Source organism: Triticum aestivum, chromosome 5B (assembly GCF_018294505.1).
Source record: "Triticum aestivum cultivar Chinese Spring chromosome 5B, IWGSC CS RefSeq v2.1, whole genome shotgun sequence".
NCBI lineage: Eukaryota > Viridiplantae > Streptophyta > Magnoliopsida > Poales > Poaceae > Triticum > Triticum aestivum.
Window position 1 is genome coordinate 342485327 of NC_057807.1, and position 13713 is coordinate 342499039.

Consider the following 13713-nt stretch of genomic DNA (forward strand, 5'->3'; position numbering starts at 1 on the left):
GCTGTTGCAAAAATTCCATAGAAAAATCAGAAAATCATAAAATTTTGAAACTTTTTGCATATTGAGATCTGATAAATTTTCTACGGTTTAGTATTTTTCTAATAATTTTTGGAGTTAGGGAAGTATGATGAATCTTGCATTCTTTACAGACTGTACTGTTTTGGCAGATTCCTGTTATGTTTGCATTGTTTGCATATGTTTGCTTGTTTAATGATTCTATTTGAGGATAGGAGTATTAAATATGCAGAGACATTTAGTATGCAATGTTGAATAATAATTTTTGTGATTTGCTACAGTAGAGAATGATAAGGTTTGTGCATTGTTTTATACTAACTTATCTCATGAGTTCTTGTTGAGTTTGGTGTGGATGAAGCTTTCGACATTTAGGAAACCGAGATATAAAAGGAATTAAGGAGACACAAAAGCTCAAGCTTGGGGATGCCCAAGGCACCCCATGATAATATTTCAAGAAGTCTCAAGCATCCAAGCTTGGGGATGCCCCGGTAGGCATCCCGCCTTTCTTCTTCAACAATTATCGGTTAGTATCAGTTGAACCTAAGTTTTTGCTTCTTCACATGATGTGTGCTACCTTGAATTGTCATTTTGTTTTGTTTTGCTTGATTTTTGAATAATATACCAAGATCTGAAATTCTTAAATGTTAGAGAGTCTTCACATAGTTGCATAATTATTCAACTACTCATTGATCTTCACTTATATCTTTTGGAGTAGTTTGTCATTTGCTCTAGTGCTTCACTTATATCCTTTTAGAGCACATCGGTGGTTTTATTGAAGAAATAGATGAACTCTCATGCTTCTCTTATATTATTTTGACAGTCTTAAATATCATGGTAATTTGCTTTTCTTGTGAATTTAGTCCTAATATGATGGGCATCCAAGTTGGGTATAATAAAAACTTTCATATAAAGTGCATTGAATACTATGAGAAGTTTGATACTTGATAATTGTTTTGAGATATAAAGGTGGTAATCTTAGAGTCATGCTAGTTGGGTAATTATGAAATTGAGAAATACTTGTGTTAAAGTTGGCAAGTCCCATAGCATGCATGTATGGTGAACGTTGTGTGACAAATTTGAAGCATAGAGTGTTCTTTGATTGCCTTCCTTATGAGTGGAAGTCAGGATCGCGCGATGGTTAACTCCTACCAACCCTTCCCCTAGGAGCATATGTAGTAGTACTTTGCTTCGAGGGCTAATAAACTTTTGTAATTAGTATATGGGTTCTTTATGACTATGTGAGTCCATGGATTATACACACTCTTACCCTTCCGCAATTTGCTAGCCTCTACGGTACCGTGCATTGCCCTTTCTCACCTTGAGAGTTGGTGCAAATTTTGCCGGTGCATCCATACCCCGTGATACGATACGCTCTATCACACATAAACCTCCTTATATATTCCTCAAAACAACCACCATACCTGCCTATTATGGCATTTCCATAGCCATTCCGAGATATATTGTCATGCAACTTTCCACCGTTCCGTTTATTATGACATGCTCCACCATTTTCATATTGCTTATCATGTAGTTGACATCGTATTTGTGGCAAAGCCACCTTTATAATTTTTTTCATACATGTCGCTCTTGATTCATTGCATATCCTGGTACATCGTCGGAGGCATTCACATAGAGTCATATTTTATCCTAAGTATTGAGTTGTAATTTTTGAGTTGTAAGTAAATAAAAGTGTGATGATCTTCCTTATTAGAGCATTGTTCCAGTGAGGAAAGGATGATGGAAGCAATGATTCCCTCACAAGTTGGGTTGAGTCTCCAGACTTGATGAAAAATAAAAGAGGCCAAAGAAGCCCAAATAAAAAAAGGCCAAAGAAGCCCAAATAAAAAAAGGAAAAGAAAAGAAAAAAAGAGAGAGAAAAAGAGAGAAGGGACAATGTTACTATCCTTTTTCCACAATTGTGCTTTAAAGTAGCACCATGATCTTCATGATAGAGAGTCTCCTATGTTGTCACTTTTATATACTAGTGGGAATTTTTCATTATAGAACTTGGCTTGTATATTCCAATGATGGTCTTCCTCAAATTTCCCTAGGTCTTCGTGAGCAAGCAAGTTGGATGCACACCCACTTAGTTTCCTTTTGATGAGCTTTCATACATTTATAGCTCTAGTGCATCCGTTGCATGACAATCCCTACTCCTCGCATTGACATCAATTGATGGGCATCTCCATAGCCCGTTGATTAGCCGCGTCAATGTGGGACTTTCTCCTTTTTTGTCTTCTCACACAATCCCTATCATCATACTCTACTCCACCCATAGTGCTATATCAATGGCTCACGCTCATGTATTGCGTGAGGGTTGAAAAGGCTGAAGCGCGTTAAAAAGTATGAACCAATTGCTTGGCTGAAACCGGGGTTGTGCATGATGGGAGCATTTTTGTGTGACGAAAATGAAGCATGGCCTAACTACATGATTTTGTAGGGATAAGCTTTCTTTGGCTATGTTATTTTGATAAGACATGATCACTTTGTTATGCTTGAAGTATTACTATTTTTATGTCAATATTAAACTTTTATCTTGAATCTTTCGGATCTGAACATTCATGCCACAATAAAGAAAATTACATTGACTATTATGCTAGGTAGCATTCCACATCAAAAATTCTATTTTTATCATTTACCTACTTGAGGATGAGCAGGAATTAAGCTTCGGGATGCTTGATACGTCTCCAACGTATCTATAATTTTTTATTGTTCCATGCTATTATATTATCCGTTTTTGGATGTTTAATGGGCTTTACCATATACTTTTATATTATTTTTGGGACTAACCTATTAACCGGAGGCCCAGTCCAAATAGCTGTTTTTTTGCCTATTTTAGTGTTTTGCATAAAAGGAATGTCAAACGGAGTCCAAACGGAGTCAAACCTTCGGGAGAGTTATTTTTGGAACAAACGCAATCCGGGAGACTTGGAGTAGACGTCGGGGAAGCAACAAGGTGGCCACGAGGGTCCAGGGCGCGCCCTACTCCCTGGGTGCGCCCCCACCCTCGTGGCTCCCCTGACCAACTTCTTTCGCCTATATATACTCATATACCCTGAAAACATCGGGGAGCACCATAGATCGGGAGTTCCGCTGCCGCAAGCCTCTGTAGCCACCAAAAACCTCTCGAGAGTCCGTTCCGACACCTTGCAGGAGTGGGAATCCATCATCGGTGGCCATCTTCATCATCCCGGCGCTCTCCATGACGAGGAGGGAGTAGTTCACCCTCGGGGTTGAGGGTATGTACTAGTAGCTATGTGTTTGATCTCTCTCTCTCTCTCTCTCGTGTTATTGATTTGGCACGATCTTGATGTATCATGAGCTTTGCCATTATAGTTGTATCTTATGATGTTTCTCCCCCTCTACTCTCTTGTAATGGATTGAGTTTTCCCTTTGAAGTTATCTTATCGGATTGAGTCTTTAAGGATTTGAGAACACTTGATGTATGTCTTGCATGTGCTTATCTGTGGTGACAATGGGATATCACGTGATCTACTTGATGTATGTTTTGGTGATCAACTTGCGGGTTCAGTGACCTGGTAAACTTATGCATAGGGGTTGGCACACATTTTCGTCTTGACTCTCCGGTAGAAACTTTGGGGCACTCTTTGAAGTACTTTATGTTGGTTGAATAGTTGAATCCGAGATTGTGTGATGCATATCGTATAATCATGCCCACGGATACTTGAGGTGACATTGGAGTATCTAGGTGACATTAGGGTTTTGGTTGATTTGTGTCTTAAGGTGTTATTCTAGTACGAACTCTATGATAGATCGAACGGAAAGAATAGCTTCGTGTTATTTTACTACAGACTCTTGAATATATCGATCAGAAAGTATAACTTTGAGGTGGTTTCGTACCCTGCAATAATCTCTTTGTTTGTTCTCCGCTATTAGTGACTTTGGAGTGACTCTTTGTTGCATGTTGAGGGATAGTTATATGATCCAGTTATGTTATTATTGTTGAGGGAACTTGCACTAGTGAAAGTATGAACCCTAGGCCTTGTTTCTAAGCATTGCACCGTTCGTGCTCACTTTTATTATTAGTTACCTTGCTGCTTTTTATAATTTCGGATTACAAAAACCTATATCTACCATCCATATTGCACTTGTATCACCATCTCTTCGCCTAACTAGTGCACCTGTACAATTTACCATTGTATTGGGTGTGTTGGGGACACAAGAGACTCTTTGTTATTTGGTTGCAGGGTTGTTTGAGAGAGACCATCTTCATCCTACACCTCCCACGGATTGATAAACCTTAGGTCATCCACTTGAGGGAAATTTGCTACTGTCCTACAAACCTCTGCACTTGGAGGCCCAACAATGTCTACAAGGAGAAGGTTACGTAATAGACATCAATGGAACACTACATCCTGATATGCATCTAATCTATGTGGATAAAGTTTGTGAATTATTTAAGCTTGCAGGTTTACCTAAAGATGAAGTTAAGAAGAAGGTCTTCCCTTTATCTTTGAAGTGAAAGGCATTGACATGGTATAGGCTATGTGATGCTATTGGAGCTTGGAATTATAACCGACTAAAATTGGAATTTCATCAGAAGTTTTATCCTATGCATCTGGTTCATCGCGATCAAAATTATATATATAATTTTTGGCTTCGTGAAGGAGAAAGTATCTCTCAAGCTTGGGGGAGGCTTAAGTCAATGTTATATTCATGCCCAAATCATGAGCTCTCAAGAAAAATTATTATTCAGAATTTTTATGCTCGGCTTTCTCGTAATGATCAATCCATGCTTGATACTTCTTGTACTAGTTCTTTCATGAAGAAGACTATTGAATTCAGATGGGATCTTTCAGAAAGAATTAAACACAACTCCGAAGATTGGGAGCTTAAAGAAGGTAAGGAGTCAGGTATAAACCTTGAGTTTGATTGTGTTAAATCTTTCATGGATACCAATGCTTTTCGTGAATTTAGCACTGAATATGGACTTGACTCTGAGATAGTTGCTTCTTTTTGTGAATCTTTTGGTACTCATGTTGATCTCCCTAAGCAGAAGTGGCTTAAATATCATCCTCCCATTGGAGTAAAAATAGTAGAACCTGCTAAAGCTGAAGAAGAAGTTATTAGTTATAATGTTGATCCTGTTATTCCTACTGCTTACATTGAGAAACCACCTTTTCCCGTTAGGATAAAAGAACATGCTAAAGCTTCAACTGTGGTTCGTAAGAGTTATACAAGAACACCTACACCCCCTGAACAAATTAAAATTGAACCTAATGTTGCTATGGTTAAAGATCTCTTGTCTGAAAATATTGATGGGCATGTTATTTATTACTATGATGAAGCTACTAGAATTGCTAAACCCGATGAAAAAGATAAACATAGATCTATTGTTGGCATGCCTGTTGTCTCTGTTAAAATAGGAGATCATTGTTATCATGGCTTACGTGATTTGGGTGCTAGTGTGAGTGCAATCCTGTTTACTTTATATCAAGAAATTATGAATGATATTGCACCTGCTAAGATAGAAGATATTGATGTTACTATTAGGGCCTATTCTGATCTTCTCCCGCTTCACGCTTCACAAAATTCTGGAGTGGAGCGGAGCCAAACGATTCCGATGGAAGAAGCTAGCTTCGAGAAGCTCAGCCTCCCTCCCGTGCAATTTTGAGAAGCAAGGTTAGCCGAGCTCTGCGTTTAACATAAGCTGAGTAGCACCTATTTACAGAGTTTGCCACCACCAAAGAAAACGATTCGCGCTGACTCCTCGACACAACCACTCTCGCCCACAGGATCGAGCCCTCCCTCTCGATCGAACCGTTTTCTCTGGCTCGTTCGTGAACTGGGCTGCCTTTAGCCGGCCCATTATGGTGCTAAGACAGGCCAGCCAACTATTCAGCCCAAGCTAGCGATGGTGAAGCCAGCAATGGTGCTGAACGGGCATGATTCGCTGCGTGGAGCAAGGAGCTACAAACAGAAGCTGAATTTGGAGAGTTTTTAGAAGCTGGAGAGTTTCAGAACAGACCCTTAAGCTTGCTAATAGAGATACTATCACACCACTTGGGATTATTAGAGATGTTGAAGTCTTGCATGGAAAAATAAAATACCCTACTGATTTTCTAGTTCTTGGTTCACCACAAGATGATTTTTATCCCATTATATTTGGTAGACCTTTCTTGAACACCATTAATGCTAAGATAGATTGTGAGAAAGAAATTGTCAGTGTAAGTTTTGGTGATGTGTCACATGAGTTTAATTTCTCCAAATTTTGTAGACAACCTCGTGATAAAGAATCAGCGAGTAAGGATAAAATTATTGGTCTTGCTTCTATTGTTGTACCTCGTACTGATCCTTTAGAACAATATTTGCTAGACCATGAGAATGATATGCATATGAATGAAAGAAATGAAATAGATGAGATATTCTTTAAACAAATGTCTGTTTTGGAACATAATTTTCCTGTTGAGACTCTTGGAGATCCTCTACCACCCAAGAGTTATCTCGTGTTTGATCTTCAACAATTAGCTGATACATTGAAACATGCTTATCTTGATGGAAAAAAATCCCGTTATTATTAGTACTAACCTTTCAGAGCATGAAGAAATGAGATTATTGAAAACTCTAAGGAAGTAGTGAGCCGCTATTGGATATACTCTAGATGATCTTACGGGCATTAGTCCCACTCTATGTCAGCATAAAATTAATATGGAACCTGATGCTAAACCATTTCCTGATCAATAACGACGGTTAAATCCTAAGATGAAACAAGTGGTAAGAAAAAAAATATTAAAGCTTCTGGAAGCAGGTATAATCTATCCTATTGCTAACAGTAGATGGTAAGCCCTGTTCATTGTGTCCCTAAGAAGGGAGGTACTACTATTGTTCCTAATGATAAAAATGAACTTATCCCACAAAGAGTTATCACAGGTTATAGAATGGTAACTGATTTTAGAAAATTAAACAAAGCCACTAGGAAAGATTATTATCCTCTACCTTTCATTGGTCAAATGCTAGTAAGACTCCCAAAACATACATATTTCTGAATTTTAGATGGATACTCTGGGTCTTTCCCAAATATCTGTGTCTCAGATGCTCCGTGGGCTTCATCTAGTCCAAAAATAATCTCCGTAAATTTTTAGGTCAATTGGACTCCATTTGATATTCCTTTTTTATCAAACTCAAAAACAAGGAAAAAACTGGCACTGGGCTCTAGGTTAATAGGTTAGTCCCAAAAATCATATAAATAGCATATAAATGCATATAAAACATTCAAGATGGATAATATAATAGCATGGAACAATCAAAAATTATAGATACATTGGAGACGTATCAGCATCCCCATGCGCCTTGGTGGTAGAGGAGGTGTAATAGGATGGAGATGGGCAGGGGTGGAAGGGTGCAGCACGATGACTCGGTGGTGGTGGCAACAGCGAAACTACAGCAGAGCTTTGCTAAGCGTCTGCGCGAGGTGGAGGAGGTGTAAAGGGTGGGAGATGGGCAAGGGTGAAAGGGTGTAGCACCCCATGCGCCTCCCCACTATATATAGGGTTGAAGGGAGCTAGTGGCTTACCCTCCAAGCCCCTAGGATCGTTGGCCAAGGGGGAGGAAGGAAATCCCTCTTTTCCTTCCCCATCGATCGTTATCTCCTTTTCTAGGAATGCTGATCTTATCCCTTCGAGATATGATCTTATTCCTTTTAAGGGGAGATCTTGGTGCGCCTAGACTAGGGGTGTGGGGCCTTGCCCCACTACCCACGTCCATGTGGGTCCTCCCATGCAGGTGGGCTTCACTCTGGAACCTTCTATAACCTTTTCGGCACAATACCGGAAAATCCCGAACATTTTCTGAAACCCTGAATATGACTTCCCGTATATAAATCTTTACCTCCGAACAATTTCGGAGCTCCTCGTGATGTCTCGGATCCCATCCGGTACTCCGAACAACCGTCGGACTTCACCATATTAATATCTCATTACTACCCTAGCGTTACCGATAATTAAGCGTGCAACCCTAAGGGTTTGGGGACATGTAGACATGACCGAGACTCCCTCCCAATAAATAATCAATAGAAGGACCTGAATGCCCATATTGATTCCTACATATTCAACGAAGATCTTTATCGGTTGAACCGCGATGTCAAGGATTCAGTTAATCCCGTATGCAATTCCTTTTGTCAGGCGATATGTTACTTGCCCAAGATTCAATTGTCGGTATCTTCATACCTAGTTCAATCTCTTTGCCGGCAAGTCTCTTTACTCGTTTCGTAGTACAAAATGATCTACCAATTAGATCAACGATTGAGATCAAATGTTCTGCCGGTAGACTGCCCCGCACATACAATACTACCCAAACGATCGCTACCTCCGAAGAAAAACAACACGTGTCTGATGTGCGTGATCTGATCAACACCACCACCAGGCCACGCGCTGCCTTCGCCCCGCAGTCCCCTCCCTAGGGTCTGTGCCATCCTCGCCCCGGTAGCAAGTTCTGCCTCCACGGCATGCAGAAACCAGCCGCCATCACGCCCCCACCCCCGTGCCCCCCCCCCCCCCGCCCTCTTCGCCGGCACCCCCGCCCTCTTCGCCGGCACCCCCGCCAAGTGTGTCCTCCCTCGCTGGCACCCCCACCTAGCGCGGCCTCCTATGCCGACCACATCACACTCAGGACCGCCTCCCTCGCTGGCGCCCCCGCACAACCGCTGCGGCCGCCTTCCCACGCAGTGCTTCCTGATTGTAGCGGTTAAGATGATATGTCGGCTCAGTCTCTCGGAGGTGCTCATAGGGGTAGAGTGTGCGTGTGTGCGTTCATAGGAGTGATTGTATGCGTGCATATATGAGTGCTTGCATTTGTACCGTGTTAAAAAAATAGTTAGCAAGTAATTTTATATCTATTTTTTTCACTCATCGGTCTGGTCATGTAGTCCCGCAAAAAAAGAGTCTAATCATGTACTACTACGTAATACGGTGGCTCAGGTTCTCGCTCATAGGGGTGGGGCGGGGCACTGTGCTGATCCCGTGTGGGATTAATGATGTCCCGCATCTGATCTGGACTATCATTTGTAAAGAACTTGCTGCTGTTACAAGTTCTTTCCTTCCCTCGAAGAAAAAGCTAGCCGCCGTCTCCTCCTTCCTCCACAAAAAAGTTAAGATTTCTGCCTTTCGCCGTCGCCGCCGCAGGTCCGCCTCCTCTCCGGTGGCCCTAGGGCCATGGCGGCGCGGTGGATCTCGGCAAGGGCCGGCGGGAGGACTCCGTTTTTAGTCGTTTCTTTCAGTTTTGCTAGGGTTTGTGTTCTGCTTAGGAAGATGAGACGGCGGCGGCTCCCTGAAGATGGAATAAAGGTCTTCCCGTCAAGTCCCCGTTCCGGCGGCGCGTCTAGCACCGTTGGTGGGCGTGTGAAGGTGTGTCTCCGGTGGATCTATCTTTGGTGGATTTGCTCGGATCTCGTCATTGTTCGTCTACGTTCGCGTGTCTTCGGATTGGATCGTTCTGATCTACGTTATTCTTCATCTGCGGCGGTTGCTGTTCTGGTGCGCTGGTCCTACGGGGCCTTAGCACGACGACTTCCCGACTGTCTACTACAACAAGTTGTGCCCGACTCCGGTGATGAAAGGGCGATGACGGCGGCGTGCCTTCGGCTCGCTTCAGTGCTGGTAGTCGTCGCTAGGTGGTCTATGGATCTGGATGTAATTTTTATTATTTCTAGTATTCGTTGTACTGTCATGATTGAAGATGAATAGATCGAAAATTTTCTTGAAAAAAAAGAACTTGCTGCTGTTAATTAATAAAGAAAACACTTTTCCCCAGAGAGTGAAATCATCGAACTTTCTCGGCACGACACCAGCGGTCCACCGGTCAGTTACCAAAATCCCCGGGCCGGGCCGGGCCGAGCCCTGCAGGGCTTAGCGTTTCCACACTCACGCTCCATTCGGGCCTATCCATCCACCCACGGCGTCGGGCTCCGAGGGTTTCGTAGCGGACGCGTCAACTCAAGTCCAAGCCCCTCTCCGATCCCTCCCCCTCACACGCTCCACTCTATATAAGGTGCGCCAAGTCCGCGGCGCGGTCCATCCAGCTCCACACCAACTCACACCATCGCCACCGCCACCGCCACTGCACTCCGGCGACCCGCGAAGATGCAGATCTTCGTCAAGACGCCGTCGGGGAAGACGATCACGCTCGAGGTCGAGGGCGGCCACGACATCGCCGGCGTCAAGGCCAGGATCCACGACAAGGAAGGTAGCGAAACATCTCCCCGCCGCTCATCTCTGTGCCGCATCGGTGTGTGCGCTCGCCGAGCAACCTTTGCTCCTTCTGCTCGCCGCCCGGCAGCCCTGTCCTTGCATCTGTTGCGCTCATGTTCTAGTGTCGATCGGTCCTCGGAATTGGAGGCGCTTGTTTCGATCCTGGTTTTTTGTTTACCCATGCCTGTTTCCAATCGAACCCGGGAGATGCTAGCTAGAAACATTTCTCTGCGTTTTTCCTTGCGTCTGTTTGTTTCGATCGGCCTTTGGAGGCGCTTGTTTTGCTCTTCGTTTTCGGTTTACCCATGCGCGCATCAAATCCAGGCGATGCTTGTTCGTGTTCGATTGGTAGATTGCCGAGTAGTACTTGCTTCCTGTCGCTGTTCATGTAGGTTGTAAACAGAGCAGAGCGCGCGATCTGGGCGATTGGTCGTGTTTTGCAGTCAAGCTAGCTTCACATCAATAGATTCCATGTTTGATCCGAAACGAGGCCCGCAAGTAGGGTTAGATCGGCTTGCGTTTATGAGTTTCCTAAGTGATGGGATCGTCTTCTTTCTTCGGCAACCGGCGAGCGACGCATTTTAGTTTTGAACCCGATTTGAATACCAAATCTAACTGCTATTCATCTTAAATTAGTGTTGGTTGGTTCTCTGATTACTGGTCTCCCGCTTGATGGACTGCTGTAATTAACTGCAGATGTGCCGCCGGATCAGCAGCGCCTCATCTTCGCAGGGAAGCAGCTGGAAGAAGGCCACACGCTGGCGGACTACAACATCCAGAAGGAGTCCACGCTTCACCTCGTGCTCCGCCTCCACGGCGGCAGGGGCGGCACCGGCAAGGGGGGGACCTACCCCAAGATCGAGCCCAACCTCCTTCAGCTCGCCCTCAAGTACAGGCAGCTTAAGCTCGTCTGCCGCAAGTAAGCCCCTGAATCGATGCCTAACCCTCGTCTGGTCAAGTTCATGCGTGTGATGTTTGAAGATGTGGTTGCTATGAGCTATCTCTGATCGATGTGCTTGTTTGTTATACTCCCTCCGTTCGGAATTACTTGTCTCGAAAATGGATGTATCTAGAACTAAAATAATTCCGAACGGAGGGAGTAGTTGACAACTACTCCCTCGGTTCGGAATTACTTGTCGTAGAAATGGATGTATCTAGATGTATTTTAGTTCTAGATACATCCATTTTTAAGACAAGTAATTACGAACGGAAGGAGTAATTAGCAGTGGCATATGACGACTATTAAACATTTCCTTGTCATATGCCCATTGACTCTCATGTTTTGCATAAGAAGATAATCGTTGAGGAGCAATTTTGTGTGCAATCACTGCAATGGCAACGTAGAGATGCCCTAACATTACAGCAATTTTGTTTTGCAGGTGCTATGCACGCCTTCCCGTCAGGTCTGCCAACTGCCGCAAGAAGAAATGTGGCCACTGCAACGAGGTGAGCCTTAACTGCGACCTATTGTTTTGCTATCATCTTACATGCTTGGCCTTATTACTAGCCTTTATGTATGCTGTCCGTGCATGTTCTTTGTTTCAACATACCTCAGTCAGCATATATGCGTGTCACTTGGGTGTCCAACATATTGTGTTTTTCATCACAGTGTTTTGTTATGATGCTTGGTTCAGAGTTATTGGAAGGTACTCCCTCCGTCCGAAAATACTTGTCATCAAAATGAATAAAAAGGGATGTATCTAGATGTATTTTAGTTCTAGACACATCTCTTTTTGTCCATTTTGATGACAACTATTTTCGGACGGAGGGAGTACTTATGTATCAGTTTACAAATAATGGAGCTTACTATGCTATCATCCTTCATGTTCTTGGCCTTGGTCACCATAAATATTGTCCTGTCCATGTTATTTGGCTCTAGTCATTGTAGGATCAACACCTTCTGTAGGTCTTCTATGATCAATATAATTAAACAATCTCATGATGCCTGTTTCAGAGTAAATATGCCAAGTCAGTTCACTAGTGTTTTGCATCATTCTAGATGCTAAGGGAGGCAGGGAGCTTACTACTACAGCTTTGTTCATGTTATGCCGTGTACTTGAGTTATATTTGTGTTGTGTACTGCTCTCTATATTCTGCCACGTGTAATCCTCATTCTGCAACAGTGTGTGCAATCGAGTGATACCCTGCTCGTGGAGATTTCTATCACTTGTGCAGTAGGTGCTAACTTTAATTCTATTTGTTGGTGTCACTTGCTTATTTGACTTGATAGATACTGTTCATGCATGTTCTTCGTTTTGTCATGCCGCAGTAGTCATATTAGCATCGAATACATTCTGTTCTTCACCATCCATACCTATTTATGATGCTTGTTTCAGAGTTATCGGAGTAGTACTGTAGCATTTTAGACACATATATAGTGGAGCTAACTACACTACAGTTGTGTATCAATCTAGACATAATGACGCTATCATGTCAATGTCTCTTTGCCTTGGTCACCATAATATTGTCCTGTCCATGCTGTTTGGCTTCAGTTATTGCATCAAACACCTTCTCTAAGTCTTTATCATTGACACATACAAATTCATGATGTTTGGTTTTAGAGTCAAATGTGCCAAGTCAGCTCACTAGTGCTTTGCATCAATGTGACGCTGACAGAGATAACTACTACAGCTCTGTATATGTTATTATGTCTCCTTGAGTTATATTTGTGCTGTGTGCTGCTCTCCATATTCTGGTGTGCTGAATCGGTCGTCGATCTACTGATTCCACAGCAGTGTGTGCAATGGATTGATAACCCACTCCTAGAGATTTGAATCACTTGTGGCTGCCAACTTAACCCTGTTTCAACACTTAATTTTCAGACGAGGACGAAGAAGAAGCTGAAACCCAGGGAGTGAAGCACTGCACTGGCCAGCAAGAGAAAGGGATACCCAAGTGACACGCACCAGCTGAATTTACCCTACCGTCTCCTTATATTAGCTTCTTGATTGATACCATAGTAGCTTCTTGATTGATACCATAGTTTAAACACCCTAAATACGTATTCTAGCTGAATAGTACTCCCTATGGATTCCTGTAGCATCATGGATTCTGTTAATGACCCCCTAAATACTCTCGATGGTGATGCAGTGCTTAAGGGATGCTAATTCCTGCTGTTATCATCACATGGCTTCTGTTCTGTTGGAATAGACGAATGGATGCTTCTCCAGTTTACATGGCAGGCACCTTGGTTCAGTTTCGGACTTTCGGCCAATTGTTTGCATTCTGTTATGTGCCAAGTTTTGTTCCTGTATGACCCTTCTGTTTCTCTGTTCCGGTTTCAGTTGAGTTGCTCAGGTTGTTGAACTGGCCCACCAAAATATCTGTGTATGCAATTCTGTTGATTCACTGCGCTGCTGCGTGTCCATCGCCGGCCGGCACTGTGGCCAAGGCGACGCACAAGCACAGATTCGTCATATCTCATTTTCCTTCTTTTTGTTCACCCGTTTTGATGAAACGATCTTTTTGTTCAGACATTTGAATTTGGATTTGG

General features: G+C 43.1%; 1 protein-coding gene across 1 annotated transcript; it reads left to right on the plus strand.

Moving 5' to 3' along the window:
• The first annotated feature begins 9960 nt into the window (after window positions 1-9960).
• LOC123111762 (ubiquitin) lies at window positions 9961-13394 on the plus strand. Its single transcript, XM_044532617.1, has 4 exons — window positions 9961-10215; window positions 10917-11139; window positions 11600-11666; window positions 13043-13394. The coding sequence occupies exons 1-4, from the start codon at window positions 10113-10115 to the stop codon at window positions 13076-13078; spliced, it is 429 nt and encodes a 142-aa protein (XP_044388552.1). The 5' UTR covers window positions 9961-10112; the 3' UTR covers window positions 13079-13394.
• Window positions 13395-13713: the final 319 nt, after the last annotated feature.

Bases quoted from the DNA above. Each gene is read 5' to 3' on its own strand.
- LOC123111762 (XM_044532617.1), top strand. From the start codon at position 10,113: ATGCAGATCTTCGTCAAGACGCCGTCGGGGAAGACGATCACGCTCGAG. The intron at 10,216-10,916 runs GTAGCGAAACAT...AATTAACTGCAG, and splicing joins CAGGATCCACGACAAGGAAG to ATGTGCCGCCGGATCAGCAG. The intron at 11,140-11,599 runs GTAAGCCCCTGA...TTTGTTTTGCAG, and splicing joins CTTAAGCTCGTCTGCCGCAA to GTGCTATGCACGCCTTCCCG.